The sequence below is a fragment of the Miniopterus schreibersii genome (assembly GCF_964146895.1).
Source record: "Miniopterus schreibersii genome assembly, chromosome: 7".
In the NCBI taxonomy this organism is placed as follows: domain Eukaryota; kingdom Metazoa; phylum Chordata; class Mammalia; order Chiroptera; family Miniopteridae; genus Miniopterus; species Miniopterus schreibersii.
Window position 1 is genome coordinate 69858793 of NC_138108.1, and position 26891 is coordinate 69885683.

The following is a 26891-nucleotide window of genomic DNA, read 5'->3' on the forward strand; positions in this document are numbered from 1 at the left end:
AACCAAGTAGTCACATTAAGCCGTGTTCACTAAGGAAACAAGGCATGCAGATTCCTCCCCCTTAGTGATGTGGACCAGATAAAGTGTTCAGGGGCCAGTGCTACTAATGGGCTCAGCGTGCCCTGCTCCCCTTCAGTGCAACCCTCAGCTAGGGCTGGCCCTCTGCCCTGGCCACACCTCACCAAGTGCCCAGTGGCAGGGAGCACAGGCCCATTGGCAGCCAGCAGGCCCCAGACCCAAAGAAGGACTGAGCAGCCTGGGAAGGTGTGGGCTGGTCTCAAGGAAGCCAGCCCTTCTCTAGGGGTTTTCACATGCATACACGTGCTGGCCTAGGGGCTTGTAGGGCGTTGCTAGTGCCCAGCTGAGCTGCAGTGACGCAGGATAGGCCCTGTCTCCAAGCTGGAGGAGTCTGCTCTCTTCAACAGCACCCAGATTCCAAAACCAACCCCAAAGAAAAGTGAGAAGGCACCTCAGAGAAACAATAAATATCAAAGAAACAGACTCTCATTCCCAAATGTACAGCAAACACAAAAAAAGCAAACGATAGGCAGTGACAAAGACCCAATCTAAGCAAAAATGCAAAAAACCTCTCTGATTTGTTCATGTGCAAATCAAGTTACATACGAAATAAATGAGGTGTTCACTGGCATTAAAAGAAGTATTTCCCCTTCAAGGAGCTCTTACTCCTGAAAGTTTAGATGTCAAGGGAAGGCTTTCTCTCTTTTAATAAATTAGATAAATCTTTTCCCTCAAGTTTCTTTAACAACTTAAAGATCACAGTGGAGGAAAAAAGCCAAATTTCACTTAGGAAGAAATGTACAAAACTTACAGACCAGGCAAGATATGCTCATAGCACAGGAAGACACTGATCCTGGCTTAGGAATCCCTTCTGTGTGGAAGTGTCTTCAATTATAAGTTGGTTTAGGAGTCTCTAAAAAACCACCAAAGGCCCACACTCTGAGAGGGGCTCCCCCCAGGGCAGGCAGGAACCACGCCCCTTGCCCCGCAGGGATGGGGGGTCCCCTCCCAGTTTTCCTGCTGTGGACCACTGACCCTATTTGGGCCAAGTTTGTGAAGGCCTGGTGGCCAGGACACATCCAGCATCACTGCCCCTGTTGCTAATGCCTTCAACATCTGGAGTGTGGATCCGCGCGCCCCAGGAGCAGCAGTCCCCCGGCGGAGCTCTGCCTCTCTCCAGCCAACACTGGGCTGGCAGCAAGAGGCGCCTGACGTGGGGAAAGGGCCCCGCCGGACTCCTGACCTGAGGGGTCCTGACATAGGAGAAACGGGAAGGCGAGGAGGCCTTGAGCTCTGGCAGCTAGCGAACAATCCTTGCAGCTTCTGCAGCACAAGGCAGGCACAGGGTCTTTCCAGAGTGCAGCTTTCCAGCTTCCTTCCTAGTTCCTGTGCTTGTTTGAACAGCTCTGCAAAACGGGCTGACCTTGCTGCGCGTGGGAAACTGGTCTCGGCCCCAAGGCTCCCCCTGCTGGTCGAACGCCTGCACTGACATCCTCACCACTGGAAGCTCCCAGCGGAGCCCAGGAGAGGGCAGCACTGGCCCAGGAACTGCAGGCCCGGGAGCTCAAGCAAATTCCCACAGTTTAGGGCGCGGCCACGAGGCCCATTCACAGGGAAAAGCAGTTCCTAACAGTATGGAAGGCAGCCATTCTCCTCCTCCTGCAGGCAACTGCTCTTGCAAAACTTAAAAGAACACATACACCCGCCCACACACACACCCTATTACCAAAGTTTCCTTTGGACTTGTGCCCATGCTGCTGGGCCCAGGCCTCCCCATCATCACTCTCCCTAGCGCGTGTTCAGGGGTCACCTGAGGGGCGGGGGAGACCCCGGCTGCCCCTCCTTACCCCCTCCATTCTCTAGGACTGGAAGTGGGATTCAGACCCACTGAGTCCGAGTAAAAAAAAAAAAAAGGCTGGCTATACATTTGGCATTACCTACGCACCAGGGAAGCACGGCAGAATGTAATTCCCCATACCTAGAGGCTCCCCACTCCCTGGTCCTCATGAAACAGAACCCTTCCTTTAGTGTCACTTCTCAAAGGCCCACCCAGCCATTTCTTGCCAGCCTGAGGCTGGGCCAGCTGCCTGAGGGCATGCAGGGTGCTGGGAAGCCAGGACTGCCAGAGCCACCAAGGCACTCGAAACCACCCTGAGGGCTGGGTGGACCACAGCTGCCTCGTAACAGGGAGATTCCTAGGAGGGAGGCGAAGGCTTCGCAGGAAACATACTTATAGCCTAAGCACAAAAATAGTGCATAGTGCGGGTGGGGAACCCACACAAGGAGAGCGCAGGGGCTCCGGGGCTGGAAGGGGGTCCAGTGAGTGTGACCAGGCCAGGCTGCCAACTGGCTCATTCCCCTCAGAATACTGATGCCTGGACTGAGAGCCACCCCACCCTCACCCCCACCGGTGAGTGGCCGGGACAGCGGGTCACTTTCACCCTGCCTGCCCCAGCGACCAACACATTCACTGAGAGCCCCCGTCCTTGGACTTCGGTGATATCAGCCATCAGAAGGAATGTAACACAAGCTCACCTGTTTGGAGCCCAGCTCCAGTGGTGACACAGTTCACAGGGCCAGCTTCACTCCTCCTGTCCACTCGCAGCTCAGAAACAACCCTCTTAGAGGTTAAACGACTAAAACCAAGGGTAGCTCTTTCAGGCCTGCATTTCTGGATTTACCACCCACCACCAAATGTGAATTTCCCAACCTTGTACTTCTTTCCCTGGCTGGGCTGCCCCCCCACATCGGTACCTGTCCCGTAGCTGCCACCCCTCAAGCGCACACAAGGTTTCCTTTTGTTCTGGCACCATCCGCTTTGAGAAGCTAGATACCCTCAGCTGCCACCAGCCCCACAGTGCGCCATCTCTCCCTCCTGCCCACTGCCTGAAGCAGACAGAAAAAACATTACAGTGAAGGCAGATGGTAAACAGTGGAAAATCAAAGAAATAAGACCTGTGACCAATCCCTCTTTGCCCTCCCCTGACCCTCTCCCTCCCTCCCAAATAAATAAGTTAATGGATTTAGGAATGTTCCCATACAAAGTTCTTTCCAACCAGCTCAGTTCCTTCTCTGGTTTTGTTTTGTTTTAATGAATCTTGAGATTCGTGCTCTATCCTTGAGCAGGTGCATCGATGGATTCTCCCTACAGTCGCTCCTCAAAAAAAAATAAAAGTTATGCCAGGGAGAAAAGCCAGGCTCCCAGCCTGACACCTGCTCTCCTTTTGTTTTGGTGAAAACGCCACTGTGATGCTCTGACCATGGCGGGAGAGACACCAAATCGAAATCTTCCACCAAAAAGTCAAGGCTCTGGCGAGAGTCCCTGAATGACGTGTGCCCCCCGGCTCTGCCAGGGCGGGGCACGAGCCGCTGTCTTCCCAGCAGTGTGTGTGCAGGGCCGGGCCGGTGGCCGCTATAGACAGTCTTTGCAGAGAGCCACCTGGCCCTTGATGAAGTCCCGGCAGGGGCAGATCCGCTGGTGCCTGGGGTGGGCGCCTGCGCAGCTGAACAGCAGGAGGTCACCTTGGAACACACAGTGCTTTTTCTTGGGGTCAAAGGAGGGCACCAGGATGTCCTTGGCCAGCTCTGAGCTTTTGCAGGTCACCTCATACCTGAGGAAGAGAAAGGCACCGGGTTGGAGATGCAGGGATTGTCCTCGTGACTGGCTCCTCAGGCCCACCTCCTGGTGGCTGGGGAGCACACTCGGTCTCCTGCTGCGGAAAGGAGATGGCAGCCACCCTCTGTCTCAGCAAATCTTCCCCCTAGGGATGGAGGCTGGAGAAAGGTGTGTGTGCCTGGACGTGTGTGTGGGAACATGTAGTCAAGGCTGCTTAGGGAAGCTTGTCTGTGAGAGAGAGAAACTGAACCACCCAAAAACTCACCACGTGGGGAACGGATAAAGCAGGTGCGGCCCATGGGTGCTCTCCGAGCTCCACGCCACCCTTGAAAAACAACGAGGTGGACCCGCAGGCAGCAGCGAGCGTGTCCCGGGGAGGCAGGTAACAGAACGGGAGCTATAGCGTGACCAACCCGTGCGTGGGTACGTGCGAGTGCGGGGAAGAGTGTGTGCGTGGGTTTGTAAACGTCTGAGTATGAACGTGTGTGTATAGGATGTGAGTGTGTGCGAGTGTGTGTGTGTGTGTGTGTGTGTGTGGCAAGACTGTGGGTGGTCTAAAAGCCAAGAAGGCCACACACTAAAGCCTTAACAATGGTTGCTTCTAAGGATAAGACTGGGGCAAAATCGTGTATTATTTAAGTATTTTTAATTTTTATTTTATTATTATTTTTTAAATATATCTTTATTGATTTCAGAGAGAGAAAAGGAGAGGGAGAGAAAGAGACAGAAACATCAATGATGAGAGAGTCATTGATCGAGCCCGCAACCTGGGCATGTGCCCTGACCGGGAATCGAACCCCGATCGCCTGGATCCTAGGTCGATGCTCAACCGCTGAGCCACGCCCGGCCGGGCTATTTAAGTATTTTTTACAACTACATTTAATGTTTTTATTGATGGCTACCAGATTCCTGCTATATGGGCTGGTCTCTGCTGCAGAGCAGTGAGTGAGACGGTCCCTGGGGAGGTGCTGCTCTGGGGGCCTGAGTCACAGGACCTTTGCAGCCATGGCAACAAGAGCCCCCCCCCCCCCCCGCCCCCAGGTAAGTGCCCGAGGCTTCGGGCCTGCAGAGCAGGAGTCTGGATCTAGGCCCGACCTCCAGCCTGAGCTCTTGCTCCACTGCCATCTCCTAACAACTGACTGACTGGGGGCTGGAGACCATGGCTTCGCCCTCTGTGGCTGGACCACTGCCTTGGGGCAAGGATGGCCAGGTATTCCTGTTCCCAACACTGTTGGCCTCTTCTCTCAAAGAAGAGTCACATGTCTTCTCCTCTGGCTTGGGGTACATCGGTGTCACCCACCCGGACTCCCCAGAACAAAGAGTCCTCCCCAGGTGTCCAGTCTGGTGCCCACACTCCAGGTGTGGACAGATCAGAGAAGGAGGTAAGGGCAGGCCAGGGAGACCCGGATTTGAGTCCTGGCTTCACCTCTGACCCTGGACAAATGACTGAGCCTCTCCATGGTTCAGCTTCCTCCTCTGTGAACTGGGGATAAATAATCCTTAACTCACAGGGGGTGCAGGAATAACAGCACTTACAGAGCACGTGGCAGGGCTCAGGAAGTGGTAACTATTGTTACAATCACCATCACCACCATGATGGTGATAGTGACCCGGCAGACGCTGGGTGGGCTTTGCCACCTGCCACCTTGCCCTACAGTGCGAACTCCACACACGCCAACGGTCTCCTTTTCCTACCCTCACAGAAGTCTCGACTCCTGCTGACAGGGTGGGGATCCGACTGGAGAGCCAAAGGTTTCCTGCTGCCTCTGGAAAGCTTCCAGATACCCCCATTCCTCCTGCCCCCCCTTGTCTTCCTCCAGCCCACTAACAAACTCCCTGGTCTGGAGTCCTTGCCAACGCTAATCAGGTGGTTTCCAGTACATCTCGGGGGATGCTGGTGGCTCTCCTGGGCTGCCAGCCTGGCGCCCGGTGCTTGGGAGGGCACTGCTCCCTCCTCTCTCGTCCTGCAGTTGCCAGATGCCCCATCATCTGCATGCCAGCTGGGAGATGGAGGCGCGTAGAAGGTTAAGGTCATGGACCAGGAGAGCGAGGGCAGGAAGTGGGGGTTTTATGGATTCCCTAAAGGAAAGTGAGCCAGCGACTCGGGGTCCCGAGTCCTGTACAGGATACCCTGACTGGCCAACCCACAGTAAGGGGCCTCGAGAGCTCACTGGTGCACTCAAGTTGCCATATGGCACGTGGCCTTGGGAAACAGTTATGCTTACGCTCCTCATTTATTTAGGGAATCACAGCAGCTGCTTTATCTTGAGTCATCTGGCTGGTACCCGGCTAAACTGGAGCGTGGAAACGTCTACAACTCATCTCAGACCCCATGGCAAGGGCTGTAACTATCAGGAGCCACGAAGAAACCCTCCTGCTCCTGCCGCCGGGTCACCTGGATCAGACACCGGGCACAGCTTCCTGGGTGTGAGCACACGAGTGCCCACGTTTTGTGAGCACATCTCAGCAGAGGCTGCCATGGGAGCAGCCTGCCCAGGGATGATTTCCAGAGACCACCACAAAGTGCTCAAACAGCATGTGTTACCAGAACCACAGTGACCCACCATGATCCACTCCCCCACCTCCCCCCCCCCGAAAGCTTCACTCGGTCATGTGCCATGGGCACACACAGCTCCGGCCACCTCTGGATGCTGTCCAGGAGCTCTCCCTTCCACCAGCCTTTAGGGCCCTGTCCAGTCAGGAGGGCCACATGGCCATTCTTCCTTCACTGGTGAGCAGAAGTCATCACAGAGGTGAGGTGACTTTCCCCGATCACTGGACGTACCCAGAACCCAGACAGCCTACAGGCCCAGCCATCCCCTTCCGCACCCACAGACCCTGCCTTTTTAGAAGGGGCCCGCATCTCTGTTTCTGCCTCTCTATTCCTGTGATGTCAGTGCCCCCCCATTCACACTTATTCTTGCTCACACACACTCACACCTGCTCAGAGACCCTGGCACGATCTGGTTTCCTTCCTGCAGAGATGCTGACTCTCCAGCTGCCTGATCAGCTTCTCTTATAGGACAAGAATTGGGGCTCCTGAGGCCCACAGGCCCTTGGGTTACTTTTTATGGCTCTGGAAGAATCAAAGGGCAAAGGCCAGTCTTCCCGGGCACCTCCAACTTCCTGAGAGGACAGAAGCCACTCATCCCTCCCGGCACACAGGCACACGTAGGGTGAAGGGCCGGCAGCTAGCCTTAGTCGCCATCGTCCCTGTCCTGGAGTTCCCTCCCCCCTCCCCCGCTGTCCTGCTTATTTCCACCTGATCAGCCAAGTGCCCCAAACTCCCCTTTGACCACGCTGACTCAGGGCCACCTCCCATCTCTCCAGTGCCAAGCTTGGAATTCCCCCAAACTCAAAATCTAATATTTTCAAAGATACAACCTGAAAAGGTAGCCAAATCACAAACGAGGTCTCCCAAGAACACACGTTCCTATTTATGGAGCGAGGCCCTCCCCACTGGGCCACACTGGCCTGGACTCCGGCTCCACCCAGGTTAGGTCACACCTGAACCACGCATGCTCTGCTGTTTCCCTCCAGCATGTACACCATGCCCTGCATGCACTGGAGCTCAAAGACCAGCCGCCCCATTCCCCGATGCAAGACAACAGCAAGGGACACTCCAAAGGGCTCATTCATGTCACAATCCGGGCCCCAAGGTGGAGCAGGAAAAGCAGTGCTTGTATGTGGAGCCACTCATTGCTAACTGGCCATGAACATGGATGGGCCAGGATCGCCTGTGTTCAGGAGGCGCTCAGCAGAGAGCTGGGGTTTTATAACGATGTATTTACAAACACAGGGGCAATGTATTCAGTAGGGCTCTTACGTTCAGAGAGTTAATTTCAGGCAGCTTTATTGCAAAGTCAGCATTCCCTGCAGTGTCCTAGGAAGAAAACCTGCACATCTACACTGTGGGATGGAGGGTTGTTAGGCACTCCCACGGCACAGGGCCTGGCTTTCCCTGCTCTTCCTGATACCAGAGCTCTGAAGGAAGGGGCAGTTTGCTCAGTCCTCAGCACTGGCTGCCATCGTCTCACCATCACCCAGGATGTCCCCATTTTACAAGGGAGAAAATCGAGGGAACAGAGGAGGTTGGCCAATTGGCTCCCCTTCCTGTCCCCTCGCCGGACTTAGACCTGTGCCGGAGACAGGCCTGCTGTGTGGGGCCCTGATCACGGGACCTGGGCGGCAGCGCCTCATGTTTCCTGGGGACAGATACGGGGGGAGGCATACAGACAGTGCTGGGTGGACAGTCCTGAGTCTGCCCCCAGCGAATCCAGACTCCGATACATAGACACCTGGGGTTCTCAAAAGGCCACCTTCCTGCAGGAGCTGTTTGTAAAAGGAGCCAGTGGGAAGCCCCTGCTGCAACCCTGGGATTCCGGGTATGTGCTGTGGGAATGGAAGCTTCTAGTGCCACTACAGGCCTTCCCTAAATATCAGAGCACCGCTCCCGCACAAGTTTCACTAGAGCACGCAGCACACCAACGGGCCCGGCCCGGCCTGGCATTGGTGGATGGTGAGTCAGGGCAGCCTCGAAACCTGGTCTTCGCACGAAAGACAGTGTCTCCACGTCCCTCCTCAGCAGAGCTTCCTGCGGGGGAGATGCTAGCAGCCATGTCCTCTTTCTAAAACGGGTTTATACCACACTTGAGAATAATAAGGGTTCGAGGCGGGGCCAGGCCAGCTCAGACCACTGTGCACAGGTAACCGCGGTGGCCAGCCGCGAGCTCTAACGGCGTGAAGCTGGAACGGGAACAGGCAAGCCTGGAACCTCAAGTCCACTCCATTCCTTAAACACCCCCTTTGAGACTGGGCCAGGACACAGCTCGAAAGAGTATCTAGGGTTGGGACAGCATATCTCTTTTTTAGGGGGAACCATCTAATTAGAGCTGTTAAGGTGGGGAGTGGCTAAGTAAATAAGCACTATGTGGTTCAGGGTGCGGTGTAACAATGGGGAGATTTAGCACTGATGGGGTCATGAGTCAGAGGTCAGAAGGAATCTCACATGGAAATCTGGGAACTGCAACTGCCAAACTCAAAATGCCAAAGGAAAGGGAAGTGAGCGGTGTCAGGAAAAGCAATGCAAGCAGGAGGGCAAAGCTCATGCCCTCCAGCCAGCCCCTCCTGGGGCAGCTCTGGCCCGCGTTCCCGGGCTGCACCCACCTCCACCGAGGGACCCGGCAGAGTCAGGGCTGCTCGCGCCGGGCTGTGCACCACGTTCCAGGAAAACAGTGCAAAAGGGGACAGGGAAAGGGACTGTGGCAGGGGAAGATGGCAATGGACTTCACGGTGGGTGTTCTGTGCCGGCCCCTTGCCTGTGTTTCTAATTCCTTTCTGACTCCAGGTGCAAGGCTGTGACCTGCCACCTGCACTGCTCAGACTGCTGGGCCACCCGGGGACCTGGCCACGGTTGTGGTTCTGTGCCCACCTCCGCTCCCATGGTTCTCGGGTATGACATTAGCAAAGTGAACAACTCCCACAATCTCCAAGCCTGGATATGATATTATTTATGCAAATACAACACCCCCATTGGAATTCTAAATATACCAGCACACCAGGTGACCTCATCTCCCTAACAATAAAAATCCCCCGCTAACTTTCTCTGGGGGGATCACGCTCCCACCCACTCCCATTCCCACATCTTTTCCCAGCAGTCCCCAAGCCTCATCCCTCTCTACCCAACTCTGGGCAAAGGTAAGCTAAGCGCCCCCCACCCCCCAGCACTCACTTCAGCAGGTCCTTGTCCTTGTTCAGGTGCTGGAAGAAAGACGGCTCGCAGATGAGCTGGTTCTCCTGGCACACCTGCTTGCAGGACTGCCCGGGTGCCGCGAGCTTCACCTGCAGGGCACTGAGGGGCGGCCACATCACCTGTCCGTGGCAGAAGTCCTAGAATGACAACGAAGCCATCAGCCAAGGGAACAAAGCTGCAACCTGTGGTCCCCGGCCTGCCGAGCAGCCCGATAAGGAGAGGACGCCTCTGCACGAGGGCAGTGAAGGGGAGAGGTGGGCGCCAAACTTGGGTTAGAACCGGCCTCAGCCAGACCCTGTCCTTGGGCCAGCTCTTTACCTCTCTGCTCACCAGCTTCCTCAACGGCAAAAGGGGTGACAGCATCTCCCATCTCCCACATGGGTTGGGCAGCCCAGGGATTCTGAGGACAGTGCGCAAGCTCTGGGTGCCAGTGGTGCCCGAGTCCCACAACCATTCAAAACTTTACAAATGACTGCTAAAGTCTTCCCTAGGTGAAAGAAATATGAACGTGAATGAAGCACAGTCTCTGGGCTCAAAGGCTCAGAGCACAGTAAGGGAGGCGAACATTAAAAAAACTAAACAACAGTACAAAACCGATGTCCAAACAGGAACGCACAGGCCACTCAGAGGAGAACAATAATTAACTGTGGGGAGGGGAAGAGTGATGGTGGTAGCTATCAGAGAAGACTTCCAGAAAATAGAGACTTCCAGGCTGGGTTCTGTAGGCTGAATAGGAGTTAGCAGCTTATCACTAACATGGTGCTTTGCAGATAATTGGTGCTCAATAAAGAGCTGTTGAACTGAATCGAATGGCTTTACATCCTGGAGGTTTGACAGCAGAAGTAGAAAAAAACAATATTCTAACTGAGAAAGGCTTTCTACAGACAGAATAAGACATAAATAGTAATTTCCAATCTGGTTAACAAGCCCACTCAGAACACAGAACATCTGCATTTCTCTATAACAATTATTTCAACCAGTCACCAAATTTCCCTAAATTTGCTTGACTATTCTGAAAATTTCCGGCAGTAACTGTAATGAGAAAGGTTTATTAACCAACAGAAGTTTATAGAAAAAGTAAGGTTCTGAATAAATGAACACAACTTACTGTGAAGAAGTCAGGGTGCTGCTGCTTTTGTCACCGGGCTGGGACAGCGTGGAGACAATGATATTCACAAACACCACGGGCTAGAGAAGATGGGGGCTCCTCCCTGGAGGGAGGCACCTGGCAGAGGGGCAGCCTGGCCCCTCCCTCTTGGTTGTAGGGGATGGGATCTTTCCCATAAACTCTTCGCCCCCACCCAGTCCAGGCCCAACCTTTAGCAGAGTTACTACACCCATGACATGTCAGGAACAAGTGGATTTCTGTGCACAATCACATTGTCTGGAACCCAAAACACAGGTTCAGATGTAGAGGCAGGATCAAGAGTAAATAAGTTCAGGAATTTGTGTGTGTGTGTGGGGGGGGGAGTGTGGGGCAGTGGTGGCAATTTCTAGGTCATGGCATTGGGGTTTGGGCCAAGTTCAGCCAGTTATTAAGGGGTAAGGGTCACATGTGTTATTTATATTATAGCTGGAAATCCAGGGCCTAGAACTGAAAAAGTGTTCAATAAATATTGACCAATTCACCGTATTAAAATATTTCAGTTGCCTATTGGCACCCACCATTCTCAGCCCATGATTTCCTCAAAACGAGTGAACTTCATCCACGGGTGGCCCCTGGGGCTGATTTCCCGAGGTGGAATCTGTGTTTCCCCCAGGGCAACAGAGAAGGTGGCTGAGAATCAGAGCTGTGGTGACTAATCTCCATGGGTGATCTCTACACATGCAAATCAATCAATGTACCAACAAGCTCTCTCTGGAAAAAGTTAGACATGAACCTCTCACATTCCATCTCCTTCAACTGCTGGGAGTTGACCCAGGAGAAGGGAAAACATACGTCCGCATGCATGTTCACAGCAGTACTCTTCACAACAGCTAAAAGGTGGAAACAGCCCCAATGTCCACTAACTGGTGAATGGATAAACAATGGAATACTAGTCGGCAATAAAAAAGGAATAAAGCACTGATACAGGCTGTAACATGCGTGAACCACAGGAACATTATGCTGAGGAAAGAAGCCAGAAGTCTCCAGCAAAGGCACATCTACAGAGACAGGACACAGATCAGTACTGCCTGGGGCTGGGGTCAGGGAGCAAAGGACTGACTGCAAATAGGCACAAATGAGCTTTTAGGGGCAACGAAATCATTATCAAACTAGATTGCCATGGAAACATTCCTCACGCTAGTGATAACCTCTCCCCTTTTCAATTCCTTTTCTTCTTGCCCTGCAACCTGTCACCTCCTGGACTATCCAGATTCACTACCAGGCTTGTCCTTCCTCCCCCAGGGAGTTCAACACAGGCTCTGATGAGCTGATTTCCCTGGAACTAAAGCTGATTCCACAGTGGCTCCTGGAGTTAACTCGTTTTCCCGTCCCTATCTCCAGAATGCTTTTCACATGAATTACACAGCTCTTTGCAAAATAATATGAACACAACCACTCTCCATATTTATAAGGTCTATACCGGAAGTAGAAAATAGTGTTGAAGAGCACAGATATGGTTTTCAGAAATCAATCTGAACATTTCTTTAAAAGAACCTGCTATATTCTCTGGCCTCAGGCAAATACCTAAGTTTTCCCCAAGAAATGCATTATCGAGAACCCTAACAGCTTGGACCCACTCAGGTAAGGGAAGAAGGGTGCTCTTGACCTCAGATCACAGGGATTTTTGTCTTCCCACCAACCCCCTGGGGCTGTAGAGAGGACCTCATTTTATTTATTTACTTATTTATTTATTTATTTATTTACTTACTTACTTATTTATTTAATCAATCCTCCTGTACTTGCACCCACTGGGGCCAGGGATCGAACCTGCAACCCAGGTACATGCCCTTGACCAGGAATCGAACCCATGAGCCTTCAGTTCTGGGGCTGACAGTCTGACCACTGACCCTCACTGGCCAGCGTGAGAGGACCTCATTTAGAGAGATGACTTAAAAGAGCCTGCAATCCAAATCAACATTTTTAGTACAGTTAAAGGGACACAAGGATATTAGAGGAAAAAAGCAAGCGGTTTTCCTAGAGCCAGGATCCTTTCTCGCTGGGCTCCAGCAGGGGTGGCCGGTGTGAGGTGGGCTCCCCGCTGCCAACCGCTCAGCTGTTCGCTGAAGCCTGGGGCTCTTGCAATTGCTCTCAGTCCCGCTTCCTCTGGCTCCCACTGCTTGGTGAGCTGATGGACAACTTTGAAAGGGCTCTGGAGTAACAGCTTCCTTGTTCCCCTTGTAGATCACAGGGAGGGCTTGAAGGCAGAGATCAGCCTAATTAGAGCCGAGGCTCCCACAGGAAACCTGAGGCGTTACCACCTCTTCAGAGCTTGAGGCTCTCCTGTTCAAACCAGAACACTCCTCTCTGCGGTCTCACTGCTCTTTGAAGGTATCCCTGTAGCTGCAAACACAATGAACATCCAGAGCACCCCAACACGGGGCCCGAGGCAACAGTTTCAGGCGGGGGACCCAATCTGTCAGCCAGTGGGGTCTGGCTTCGTCTTCCTGGGGGAGTTGGGAGAACATTATGGCATCAATGAAACCCTCCAGAGAGGCCTGGGATAAACTCACAACAGGCCACTTCACTGCACTTTTTGCAGCACTGGGAAAATGTTTACTAAGAAATACCTGGAAGATACCTAGAGTGATTTTTCCAGAATACCAATCTGACAGCATCACTGCCCTCACCCTGTCTTAAAACCTTTCTTTGGCCTCCTGTTGTCCCACAATCAACTCTGAATTCTTCAGATGAGACTCAGCATCATCGTATGACCTGTCTCCTCCTCCAGACTCACCCTTCACATCGTCTCTCTTCAGTCACAGCTAAACTTGTAATAATTCACCTCCATTTCTCTCTATGTGCCCCAGCCTGCCTTCAGGACTCATCTGTAAATGCTTCCGGAGAGACTCCCGTCCCTCCCCTCCCTCCCCTGCAGATGGAACTAAGGATCCCAAAGCATCCTGGACATGTCACTATTACAGGGTGTAACCTATACCAGTGGCTTTGCCTGTGGACCTGACTGGCTTCTCTGTGACACTCGAAGCCACCTGAGGACAGGGACTAGTCCGTTGCCATCTTTTCTTCCCCAACTCCCGCAGAGTCCACAGCACCCAGCTGACACATCTGCAGAGTGGATGGATGAATGAGCAGCAGGCAAGAAAGAAATCTCTGGGTTTCTGTGAGCCCCAGAGCTCTATGGAGAAGTCACACCCAGGAGGTGGTGTGAAAGGGAAGTTCCATTAGCATGTTTTAGTGACATGTTTTCCAATCATAAGGTCCAAGATGGGCTTCTGGTACACATAAAAAACAAACAAACAAAAAAAACAAAACCCAGGCACTCCCTCCCTCCCTATCACCCACTTATTCAGTCCTTCAACTGGGAGTTATTGTGCACCTACTATGCACCAGGCAGAGAGCTAGGCACATGGCATTTAGAGGTGACCATGCTGGGCATGGCCCCTGCATTACACAGCACTTAGCAAGGTCTGTTTAAGGAGGTCTGTTTTCCTTCCTGTCTGAAAGGAAACACAGTAATAATTTACAGAGAACAGGCCACGTGAGAATTTTTAAGGACTGGCCGGGATTCCAGAGTCCTAGGGAAGAAAGAAATAAAAGCCTTCATAAACTTGATAAAGAGTCTTTTTACTTGTGGGGGTGAGTAACCCTTCTCCCTGAGAAGAAGTGGAGATGGGGAAGTAGGAGGCGGGCTTCAGAAGCAGAGATGCTGGTAAAACCTCAGGCAGCCTCCCTAACGGTCGTAAGAGCTGTGTCTGAAACTCACTGCGGAAGGAGGTCACAGCAGCTCCTGCCCGCCCCTTCAGGGAGGACCGTAGATCCCTGAGGTAAGAGAACGTGGGAAGTACAGCTCTGGGCCGCCTGCCATGGCCTGGCCTGGCAATGCTGCTGGTGCAGGCCTGGGCTCCACCAACCCAGCACCGAGCCCGATTCCAGGACGTGTGAGCCCTGTGACTGCGAGTCTCAGCTCCCCCTGTCCAGAGAATGGGGTTATTCCTGCCACCTCCCAGGCTTACGTGAGAATTAAATGAGATGATGCACTGTGATGAGCTTGGTACACATCGGCACAGTCTGTAGGCAAATGGTTGTGAGGGTTAGGAGGCTGCTGTCCTTCTTAATTTAGGTGTCGTGCAAAAACTGAATGATAATAATTCACGTGTTTAGCTCTCATGGTCCAGTCTGATGAGTGATATTACATAACATATATTACAATCAGATATGCTTATGTAAGAATATGCTATGATATTATACAAGCTATAACGTACTCAGTAATCAGCACACTAGTTTGCATTTATTGAGCACTGTGCCAGCCCTGTTCTAAGCACTGCCCGCGTATTAGCTCACTTAATACTCACGTTGGCCATATGGGGTTCTGTTATATCCCTATTTTACAGGGGAAGAAACTAAGACACAGAGAGGCTGAGTAACACACCCAAATCACACGACCAGAGTCGGAGTGGGGGCACTGGAACCCAGGTGGCTGGCTGCAGAGCGTGCTATCTTGTGGCCAAAAAAACTCAGAATATGAGATCGCCATCCTGAAGCCTACGCACCATGGCACTCCCTCTGACAGCAGCACCAGGATTTTCCACTGCTCGCATGGTCTGTCAACCCAAATCATTCCTCTGAAACCTATACTGGGCCTAGGAACTATGCCTACTTATATTTTTAACATACCGTCTCTATTTGAGTCTGCTAATCTTCATCCCCTATTGTACAAAGACTTCTTGATCACCCCAAGACACCCTGCTCTGCCCTTTAAGAGGAGCCCCTTATTTCTGGAATCTGGTCAAGGAGTTCATTCTCCCCTACCCACAGGGGCTCTCGGTCTGTCTATTTCCAGCTCTGTGTTGCTTTTGAAGCCTAAGGAATTAAATGTTATAAATGAGGCAATGACACACTTGGCCTTTACTTCCATGAACACAAGTCACAGCTTCCATGCTGATGGGGTCATGGGACTTACAGAACCCTCCCCTGCTTTGGAAATAAAGTTCTGCTTTTATCTGTTTTATAAACTTAGGTTTCATGTAAAGTTTTGTTTGAAAAGAGGTCCTGTTTTAAAAGATGTTTGAAAACCACTGAAAAGTCTTAACCTATTTAGAATTACAGAACATTTATAAAAGGAATGCTTAGCAACCTCAGGGTTCAGTCCTGGCCTTAGGGTGAGAAATGACCATCGGCAGGACTAGAGAGCCGTCTCTTTGTACTCCTCCCCACCCAGGTCTTTGAGATCCCTCTCAGAACCCCGTCAACATACAGTCTGATGGTCAAGGAGGTTTTCATCTTGACCATTCGATTTTTCCCATAAGTTTCCATTTGGCTTTCCACTGTCATAAAGAACATTCTTCCCCCAAGGACAGACTGGCTTCCCTGGGTGACCACAACAGGGCATGCTTTAGAATTCCAAAAAGCCATTATCCAACTTCTGGAGTCTTTCAAATCAGGGAAATAACCACAGAAACATGAGCTCTTACCCGTTCATGAGAGCCCTCTCTGGTAACAGCAAAGACAGACGGACTTCTAAAGAGCCTCACCTGTTTTTCAATGAACGCGTTGATTCTCTGCAGCACCCCCTCACATGTGAACTCATATGGCATGTATGGCTCAATCTGTTGAGACAGAACATGGTATCACAAAAGAGGAAGATGCCAAACATGGGACATTTACCTGGTCCGTCTCTCAGCCTCAGGTTTTCATGTGTAAAACACTGATGAGAAAAATCTACCTCTTTGAAGCTGTAGTGAAGGTTATATGGGGGGTGGGGGGAATAAAACACTTAGTGCATTGTCTAGCACAGAGTAGGCATTTGGCAAAAGGTGGGAAAATGACTTCCAGAGGTAAGCCCCCTGGGGCAGCATTCATGGCTGCTCTCAACGCTGAGCAGTGTGGCACATTAGGAAGTCAACATTCACTCAAACATCTGTTGAACAAATACATGCTCACTGCTCTGAGAAAGGCACATGATGAGTGGTTTAAGGACCCACGACAGTAACAAAAGCACTGTCCTACTTTCAGAGGTGAGAATGACATGTACCCAAAGAAATGTGAAAGAAAACAGAGTGATAAAGCACCACAGACAGTTCATAGAGAGGGTACTTGGAGGCTGGAAGGTCAAAGCAGACTTATGCTCATGGTGGGCTTTTAAGGTCAGCTATGATTCTAGTGAGCCAAGATGTGGAAGGTATTCCAAGCCGAGGGAGTAATGTGAGATTAGACACCAAAGAAGACAGCAGGAGGGTAGAGCTCAGGATTGTGGAGGCTGGGAGACAAGGCTGGGAAGAGGATCACTGGATTAAACAAAAGCCTTGAGATCTCTAGGCTAAGGAGCCCAGACTTTGAGGGTAGCCTAGAGGTGGTGGGAGAGACAATCTGATCAATACTGTGGCACCTGTGGGAAGGGGAAGAAATGCGAGTTTGATCTCTGCTGCACAGTGCTTGGGCCAACATTATGAAGCCTGTGCTCTGGGGGCAGCCAGCTAGCATCACCAACCTGAAATGGAAATTCCGCTTGGCAGAAAACCATCAGCAACCCAGTGTGTTACAGCTTCAGAGAGCCCAAGAGCACTGTCAGCAACAGAATAGAGGGGGACCTTCACCATCACCCTCTTAAGTCTGTACTTGCCTATCTTGAGTCTACAGGGTAGAGAACTGGACAAAACGTCTGAGTTGAGGCCAACTGAAAATGGGTTAATGGATAGAGAAGACCTCCCTCTGTGGGCACACAAGCAATTGGTCTCAAGGCATTCTCTCCCTTTTGTGTGTGTGTTGATTTACACACTACATTTAAAATCTTCAACCATGATTGTTAATTTCATGACGTATCTTCAAACACACAATTAGATGGTGCATCACACAAGTTGTATCTCACCATCCCTGCCTATATCCATCCATCCATCCATCCATCCATCCATCCATCCATCCATCCAGACAAAACTAAGAGGCTGAGCATTAAGTATTATATGGGCATGTTTATTCTGCAAGAACAGAGGTCATTCTGTTCCTAAATAGCTCATTTCCAAAGAGTTCAAACACTTGGAAAAACTGACTTCCTGTTCCGAGCTGTGTCTTCTCATTTCAAGCTTTTGCACTTGCTGTGTCCTCTCAAATCCAGACATAGCCCTTCATACCAAATGTAAACTTTTTCTCTTCTTTTAAACGTTATTTATTTACTCAACCAGTGGATGATTCCAGAAGCTTTCTATAAATGGAAGTGAATTAATTCAAAGGGCTCCATGCAATACAGAAAAATGGTTCTTCCTGTGTGCTCCTAGCAACCAAACTCAGTTTAACCAAAGGGAAGCTGACTCATTCATTGCTTTGTGGCCCAATTCACTGTTTTAAAAGATACAAAGCCAAACCATTTTCCTATAAAGGAAAGGCAAAACAATGAAACTGTATTCTTAAGCCACCTCTGCCATCCTGAGTTGCACTAGCCTCCTGCTGGGAACGGGAGCAGGGCCTCTGTGTGGAAAGCTCTCCAGGTCCCTGGCTTCAGGGTCAGAGAACGCTAGCAAGCCTCTGATGTAGAGGCTGTTGTGCAGGTTGGAGGTGTGTATGTGTGTGGCAGTTTTCTGGATGACAGCCCTTCGGGAACAAGTCAAGGCCTCTTTGGAGGATGGAATGAAAGAGAATGCTGATACCACATCCAGTCACAGAAACACATGTAGGGCCAGTTGTGGAGAAGTAGGGGGAAGTTCTTGGTCATTCTACTTTGTGGAAAAAGGACTGTTACTCATTTGGCCACAGGAAGGATGCCTGCTGGCTACACTGTGTAGTTCCTGCTAGCTTTGGAAACTTCCACTATCTTGCCACCTTCTCCATTTTCTCTTTGTTTCAATCTGGATAATTTCTACTGAGAAGTCTTCAAGTGTATTGGTATTTTCCTCTGCTGTGTACAGTCTGATGGTAGAGTTCTTCAGACACAACTAAGAGGCTGAGCACCGAAAAAGTTCATTTCTGATACCATATTTTTCAGTACTAGCATGTTCTCATTTGGCTTTTAAGAAGTTTCCATCTCTCTGCTGAAATTCCCCATCTCCTTCACATACATCGTCCACTTTTTTCACCAAGCCTTTTAATGTATTTACCACCTTAGCATTTAAAAAGTGGCTGTACGATAATTCCAACACCTGGGCCATCTCTGTGTCTGGTTTTATTCACTGTTTCCTCCCTTAATGATGGGTCATGTTTTCTTGTTTTGACTATTGTGTAACTTAAAATCTTGTAATTAAAGACAAGAAAGCACGGCACCAGATTTCTGACCCATTTCTAACAAGTGGAGGGATTTTAATGACGTTGGTTTTTGTATTAACCTCAATCCTCACTTCATCTCTCTTTTCTACTCTTATCTTTCCCTTTACTTCATTTCATGCATTCTGCCCCCCCCCCCTTACATTACCTTTACTAACTAGTCAAAAAGACCTAAGTGTCAATCCAGGTTTTACTACTCACTAATTGTGTGATCTTGAGTAAATTAATTTCCTTAAATCTTAATCTTCTCAGCTAGAAGACGAATAAATGGGATGAGGCTCATAAAGACATAAAGAAAGATTCTAGATGTGTAGGAAGAGGTCCCCCTCTCTATCAGCTACCACTGTAATTACTTTTTCTTCATAAGTGGCCCACATAGTTTCTGGCACAAGATGAAAAAGGTTGACCAGGGTTTTACAACGTGGAACACTAAGGATTCCGTGGGGTGAACAGGGCCAGCCTCATGCATGAGTGAGTGGAGAACACTGAGCGCCCCACTCCTAGTGACTTAGGTACCAGACATACAGAAGATTGAGGGGTGTAAGTAGGGAGAGACTTTCTGGAAAGTGCAAGATTAAGTCTTAAAGGATTTTCCCCTTTGACTTTTGTTTGACAAAAGGTAGACTCCATGGTCCAAGATTTTCTGCCTTCTCTTAAAGGGGATGTGCACTTAACTAAGTATGTGGGTTGCATCGAGTCCCCAAAAAAGATATGTTGGAGTCCTAATTCCCAGTACCTGTGAAAATGATCTTACCTGGACATAGGGTCTTTCTAGATGTAATCAAGTTGAGATGAGGTCATACTGGATTTGAATGGGCCCTAATCCAAAATGAGAAAACACACACACACACACTCACACACTCACACACGGAGATCGCCACGTGATGAAGATAGAGGTTAAAGTGCGGCAGCTGGAAGTCAAGGAACACTTGAGCCACCAGAAGGTAGAAGACACAGACAAGGGTCCTCTACTAGGGAATTTGAAGGGACCATGGTCCTTTCGACATCTTAATTTCAGATTTCTAGCCTCTAAATTCGTGAGAAAATAAATGTCAGTTGTTTAAGCCACTCAGTTTGTGGTTCTTTGTTATGGCAGCCCCAAGAAATGAATTTACTAAGGAACCTGGAGACTCAAGTAAGAAAAACCTTCCATCTCCCCAGGAATGTCTTTCTGGTGGAAGCTTTAGATGTGTGGCAGATGTTTTGATGGAGTTCACTGGTGCCACACCCTACTCAGCACTCTCCTGGCTTGGCCACAAGAGGTCTGGGGCACTGCTGCCCTAAACTGTGAGGACCGGGATTGAGATCACCTATGACATTAAGGGAAGCTCTGAGAGGTTCTATCACAAATCAACAACCAGACCCTCTTCAGAGGGAGCAGAACATGGTGACGAACAGCTGTGTTTGTGTTCCCCTGGAGATGTGTTGAGTGAGTTGAAATTGGCAGTTCAGGGAGCCACACTTCATTTCTCAAAGGGGCAAGATGGCCTGTTACATGGGTCAATGGCTATTTCTCCCAGGATTCATGCTTTTCCTGGGCCTTCCCTTTACTTATACTGTGCCTGGAACCCCTGCCCTTTGGGCTCAATTCTCAGTTTAGCTTTGCAAATTCCTGTTCATCCCGTAAGACTTAACTCAATGTTGCACTTCCAGAAAGTCTCTCCCTACTTACACCTCTCAATCTTTTGCATGTTGTTATTGGCACTGAACATATTCTGCAAACATCTATTCCTCCCTGTCTCCATTCATCCATCAGGTAAATCACTATGCTGGGTTTTGAGAATACTAAAGTGAGACACATATATCCACTGCTCTCATGTTTCTTGGAGTCAAGTGGAAATCAAGACTGTCAATGACAAAAATAAGGACAGTATATTATTATATATGTAATACTAATACAGTGGTGCCTTGGTTTTTGAACGTCTCTGTTGATGGACATTTCAGGTTACGAACACCGTAAACCTGGAAGGAAAGGCTTCAGTTTTCTAACACGCCTGGAAAGTGGAACATGCCACGTGGCTCCCGCTGAGGGCAAGATCCTGAGGCCTCGCTGTCGGCTGTGGATCCCTCGGTTTTCGAACGTTTCAGAACTAGAACGATCTTCCCGAACGGGTCACATTAGAAAATTGAGGGACCACTGTACTAACTTAATAATATTAACCAACCACACACCATGTGGTAGACACTGAACTTAAGCTCTTTATACTCACTGTCTCATTAAACCCTCACAATTGCCCTCTAAGGCACATAGTGTTAGCCTACATTAGAGATAAGGAAACTGGGGCTCAGAGGTTACGTAATGCCTGAGGGGGTGCTGCTAGCACATGGTAGGGCTGGAACCCAAACCCAAACTGTCTGATTCTGGCCTGCCTTCACAGCCCTGCCTATACTGCTTCTCTTAAAAATTATAAGAGGAAATAGTGCTCTGATAGGATGCGTGCAGGGGATGGGTACACCTGACCTGACAGAGTCCGAAACAGTCCTGGGGCTGGGAGAGAGGGTAACTTAGCCCATTCCTACTCGGTGGCAAGCGTCCTTCGGGCAGGCAGCCAGCCTCGACCATGTTTATGGAAGTGAGCATCCCTTAGAGAGGCTCAGAGGGTGCTGTGTGTGCAGCAGGTATGTAAGAAACGTCTGCTGAATTGACCAAGAGAATCGGAGATGTCAGTTACTCATACAAAATTCTAGAAAATGTTTAGTTAGAAAAGCCAAATAGATGCTATATAAAAACATGTCCCGTATTTCCTTAAATATTCCTTAGCCTCACCTTTTTGTAGAAGAGCAAGTCTGCTTTTTTTTTTTTTTTTAATATATCTTTATTGATTTCAGAGAGAGGAAAGGAGAGGGAGAGAGAGAGATAGAAACATCAATGATGAGAGAGTTATTGATCGGCTGCCTCCTGCACACCCCCGACTGGGGATCGAGCCTGCAACCTGGGCATGTGCCCTGACCGGGAATTGAACCCCGATTGCCTGGATCCCAGGCTGACGCTCAACCGCTGAGCCATGCTCGCCGGGCGCAAGTCTGTCTTTTTGGGTGTTTGTGAGAGCTACATAATTAGGTCACTGAAGCAAGTCCTATAATCCCAGCTCCTACTACTGTCTGGGACCCAGGGGTCCCGTTGAAGGGTTTGTAGAACCATATACATCTAGATACCAGCTCTGTTTCTGCAGAACATTCATAAGATCCCCAGGCCAAGTCCATGGCTTGGCTATTTTCTGATTCCAGAGTTAAGCTGACATGGAAATGTTCTAATGACTCAAACAAAGGCCTGTGATACTTCCTGCACGGTTCAGTTCACATTACAGATGGGGGGGAATGAAACAAAAGGACCCACCTTCTGACTTAGAATTGCTTTCACTGCATCCTCGACTTCCTTCTGATGGCTGAGGTCAACAGTCCAGACGTGGGGCCGCCCGATGAAAACTTCGGCATAAGGGTGCTGCGATGTCAGCTAAAAAAGAAGACAAAACACTTCAGTCTCACACACATCTTGTTTTTAAAAAAACACACAAACATCTTCAGTGCTGGATGAGGTGTTAGGCTTTTTATGGTACCAACTTGTACTTGCGTAAGTAACAAGGTTCCTTTTCCATCTGTCCTTGACCATTAAAACCTCTTAAGCAAACCATTAGCAGATAATAAAGTAGCGATGGCTTTGGACCCAGTGGGACATTTCTTGAGCCCACTCAGAGCCATCTGGATGCACAGGCATGGCATTAACAGGGACAGATAAGGAAACCGAGGCAGCGCCTGCCTGGATGCTCAACAGGTTCATGTGGGATGTTTCAAAGCAGATGTCCAGGGCTATCCTGGGCCCTTTGAGATGGTTCCTCAGAACTTTGGAGGGGCCCCTGGAGGTGCAAGGATGGGTGGCATGTGGGCCAGGGCCTTGCCTGAGGACATGAGATCTGTGAGGCAGACCCAGGAGACTTCAGGTGGCTTCAACCCCCAATATTGCACCAAGAAAAAATGAAGACTTACTACCCTCCACCCTCCAGCCCTGGAATCACCCAGATTAAACTTGTGTGTGTTAAAAGACGCTGGTTATGACAGGCAGGTAAGCACAGGAAAATTACAATAAAGGCCTTAAAATCATAGTTGGATGAGTGGTGGAGACAGAGAACTAATGCTACCAGAAAACTGGGGGAATTCTGAAATGGTTTCAGGAATACTCATGAACACAACATTGAAGCCTCAATACTTATATAAAGACAATCTGGATTCAGACAAGCAAGGAAAGGCAGTGTTTGCTGTAAAGAGGGCTCTGGTTTAAGAAGAAAGGGTGGCCAGAGAAACCCGGTATGCACACTGATAATTCTCAGTTCCTGAAGAGCCCATTCTCCGACACAGCTCAATGTACCCCTCAAAAATGCGGCCTCACCTTTATTCTTGTATCCCTTCAAGGTTGTGGCGTGAAGGGGGCATTTGGGGCATTTATAAGAGCATTTTCGGTTCTTACAGAGACTGGGGGTGCCACCCTTGATGAGAGGGTGATACCGGGATGTCAGACACCCGTGATGTGCATGCCAGTCGTGCGCAAGGCGGACGCATCCACTTCCCACACAGCGTTCCCAGGCCCCGCCGGGCTTTCTTGTGGGTTCATAGGATCTAACTCTTTGGCATAGTTTTAATATACACTGAATCTGCTACGAACATAACTACCATGTAAATCAGGGGTGTTTGTGCTGTTTTATTTGGAGCGTCATCAATAAGCCATTACCATTTCAGAAAAATGGCAGCAAAGTCAACGCCACTCAGATGACCTCAGTACAACGTGCCCAAGTCAGTCCATCCTTGCAGCCACCCCGTTCATGTGAATTGCTTACAGATGTGTGTATATACAGGAACTGCTTATTTAGCTCCGCTTTCATGTCAGTTATGAGGAAAGAGCTGATGAGACTCAGCTGCCTGTTTTATTCCCCTCAGCTACAAACTTATTCACGGGAAAGAGGAACGAGGTATCAGGTGTCTTCTGTATGGTTCTTGGGCATAGGTCAGTATTTCCCGACTACATGGACACTGAAATATGCATTACCTTATTGTAACTTATTTTGCTTTTATTTCTCTTATGTTAGAGAATCATTCTTTTTTGAAATTATATACATAGGTGGGGTATAATATTTACGCATTTCATTTTAGGAGAGAAAAGCAGATGCTACATTATCCTTGTAAGAAAAGGAGGTGTTGGGTCTGCTGGGGTGGAGGCCCTTGCTTCAGAGGCCACGCTGGCTCTCTTTCTGTCCAGGCCCCATGTACTCAGAGGACTGGGTGATTTAACTGACGCCTCTCCATCTGGCTCACGTCACCGTTCTTTGAATTCTACCGCACAGATGGTGCGTGTGCACCACTCAGGGTGGGTAAGTCACTCAGCCTCGGCAACAGGCCTACCCTCAAGGGAAAATCACGCGATTCAGAGGTGCGGGGGTCCTGGCTTCTCTCCTGCCCTCTCTGCGGAGCCACGCCTCTCTCCAGCCTGTTCGGTTCTCCTTCCTTCTGACACGGACCCTCTTCTGCTCAGACTCCTGGTTAGTAACAGAGCCTGCAGAATGCCCACAGGCTCATGGAGCTGCAGGAACATTATTTGTTTCCCTCAGCACATATTTTAGGTTCAACGAATGCAGATGAAGCCCCTGGCTGGGCCAGGCACTGTGCCAATCACCTGACATACATCATTCTCAGGTTTCCTATGTTTCCATGAGGCCTCTGAGGCCTACGGGGGTTACAATTCCCCAAGACCACACAGCTACAAAGAAGCTGAGCAAATTCAAACCTAGACCCTTCAACAACTTATTAGCTCTACACAGAAAGGAAACTGATGACATTAAAGGATGCTAAGACAAAGGCCAAACGAAGCCCAATGTAAGCACCAGTCTTTCTTTCAATCACTCTCTTAAAACACAACCTAAAAAAATCCCTGACTGAACTTATGCCTGTATTAGACCTTTTCTGAAGATGAACAAAATGTCACACCACATTCACTTTGTTGCTTGGAGAACAAACTACGTAACTAATTGTGACAATGGACACAGGGAGAGTTAAACTTGCCATAAATGTCACTCTTCAGCCACTAACATATCAGCAGTCTCTCTCCCCTGCCCTTTCTAAGACCCCTGCTTATTTATAAGGCTGCGCTAAGTACCCGGAAAATAAAAATGTGGAGCCATTATCATTTATTCATTTACATTTATTGAGGGTTACTTAATTTTATGAGGAAGGCATTCTGTGATTCATTATTTCCCCTCCGAATGTTATGTTCCTTCTCGTTAATTTATTGAGAACCATCTGATCTGAGTTACTTCCTTGTATATCAATCAGTAAATTTACTGGAGTATAGTTTGTAAAAGTAATGAAAATCTTATTAAATATGAGACATTACTTCAGAGCAGCTATTAAATCTCTGAGGACATGAGTTCTCTTTACGGGGAAAAAAAACCCCCCAAAACCCAAAACCCTGAAGCCAGAGAATTTCTAATGGTTTACAAAATGTCATAATAATGACCAAGAACCTACTAATATGTTTCCCAAATAAAGATAAAAATCCAATTTATATTACATTTAAAGTATAACTTGAACAGACCACATTAATCACAGCATCATGGAACGTTTTCCCCTCAGCGTACTCTGTGGTTTTAAAAATTGGTCCAATGCAAAAAATAAAGACAAAGCTTTTTTGTTTTCTAAAAACAAAGGAAAACCTAGGCGTTTTCTTCCCTTCAAATGAACGCAAAGAAGAGACATATATGCAATTTATGTGGATCAACTGTTGCTTATCTTGAAAGACTAGCATGGGCACAAAAGATAGCTATGCAATTGTATATACTTGCGTTAAAATGTTTTCTATTTCTGGATTTCTGACCCATAGAAATCTGTAGAACTGTTGATGCCTCTTTCCCAACTTAAAGCTTCCCTGCTCAGGGACATTCTGTGGCCTCTGTGAGCTAAGGGCAGAGTGGGGGGCCCGCCTGGCCATGAGGCCAAGCTCACTGGCTCCTCTCAGGACGACGTGGCGTTGCTGGCTCCCGGCCTGCTCCCGGGGCTGTCTCCAGCAGAGGAGATGGACATCAGATGGAACCTGCCCTTCTGCATAGCACAGTGTGACCTTGGGGTCACATCAACATTCATGCCCTCCGCTTGAAACCCACTTTCCTTCTTTTCCTTTTTAAAACCCAGCTCCTCTACACCCCTCTTCAGTTAACACAGCACACTCCCCACCTGGCACAACTCCAAGTTAACTTCCCTCTTTCATCTACTTAGCGATTTTTATATGCATTTCCATTGATGACGAATCTGTCTTATCGCTCTTCTCTATCAAATTCTGAGCTCCTAGAAAACAGGAAATGCCTTTTCTTAGTAAGTTCCTCCAAATGCAGCAACTGGTACCATGGGCCCCGTAGAGCACAGTGTATATCTGTCAATTGACCTTCTGCATCCTGGGCCTCCCATGGGAGCCAGGACTGATGAAGTCATCGGTGTGAGGTCACCTGCTGAGCATCTGCTGACAGGACCCCACGGCGCCCTCTTGCCTAGTCTCATCCAAGCACCAGTGCCATCATCTGAAGGCCCGGGGGAACCAAATGCCTGTGGTGGCTCCAAGGCCCAGTCTCCTTTTAAGTCACAAAGAATGAAACTCTCCACCATCTCAAAAAAAAGCAAATTACTAAACAGCGACAACTGATAGAAAACAATGAACATATTTTTCTCAATAACTTCCTACTGGCTGATCTGGTCTATGTAATACTACGTAATTTGCTGGGAAATAGACTGTGTTTAATTGCCCTACCTTTTTTTTTTTTTTTTCCTTCAGGAAAAAGGACTCCCGTGTAACAAAGTACCATCGAAATCTTTAGAATTATCACTAATGAATGGGTGCCAGTTCCAACACAGTCTAAGATACTTTTGATTAATAATCCCTCAGAGGCTTGTATATAAAAACGGCAGTAAGAAAAGGGATGGGTTTCTTTGCTTTTCATGCATTAAAAAAAAAAATCATAATGAAAAGAAAATCACCATTAGAGCACCACAGTCATTACTGTGACAGGCAAGATCCACTTATGCACGGTAAAAAGAAATGGGCAAGCCCTAGGTGGGTGGCTCAGCTGGTGGGAGTGTCGTCCCATAACCAAAAGGCTGTGGGTTTGATCCCTGGTCGG

At 49.1% G+C, this 26891-nt stretch overlaps 1 protein-coding gene across 5 annotated transcripts in view; it reads right to left on the reverse strand.

Annotated features, from left to right (window-relative positions):
• Positions 1 to 754: 754 nt before the first annotated feature.
• The window catches only part of MGAT5 (alpha-1,6-mannosylglycoprotein 6-beta-N-acetylglucosaminyltransferase), a 310933-nt gene continuing 284796 nt past the window's right edge, over positions 755 to 26891 (reverse strand). For all 5 annotated transcript variants that reach the window (XM_081142187.1, XM_081142185.1, XM_081142186.1 and 2 more), the window contains 4 exons: positions 22076 to 22192; positions 16023 to 16097; positions 9366 to 9523; positions 755 to 3629 (listed from right to left, as the gene is read on the reverse strand). In XM_081142187.1, the coding sequence (XP_080998313.1) occupies positions 3431 to 3629; positions 9366 to 9523; positions 16023 to 16097; positions 22076 to 22192 (549 nt within the window). In that variant the 3' untranslated portion in view covers positions 755 to 3430. The remainder of the gene's footprint in view (positions 3630 to 9365; positions 9524 to 16022; positions 16098 to 22075; positions 22193 to 26891) is intronic.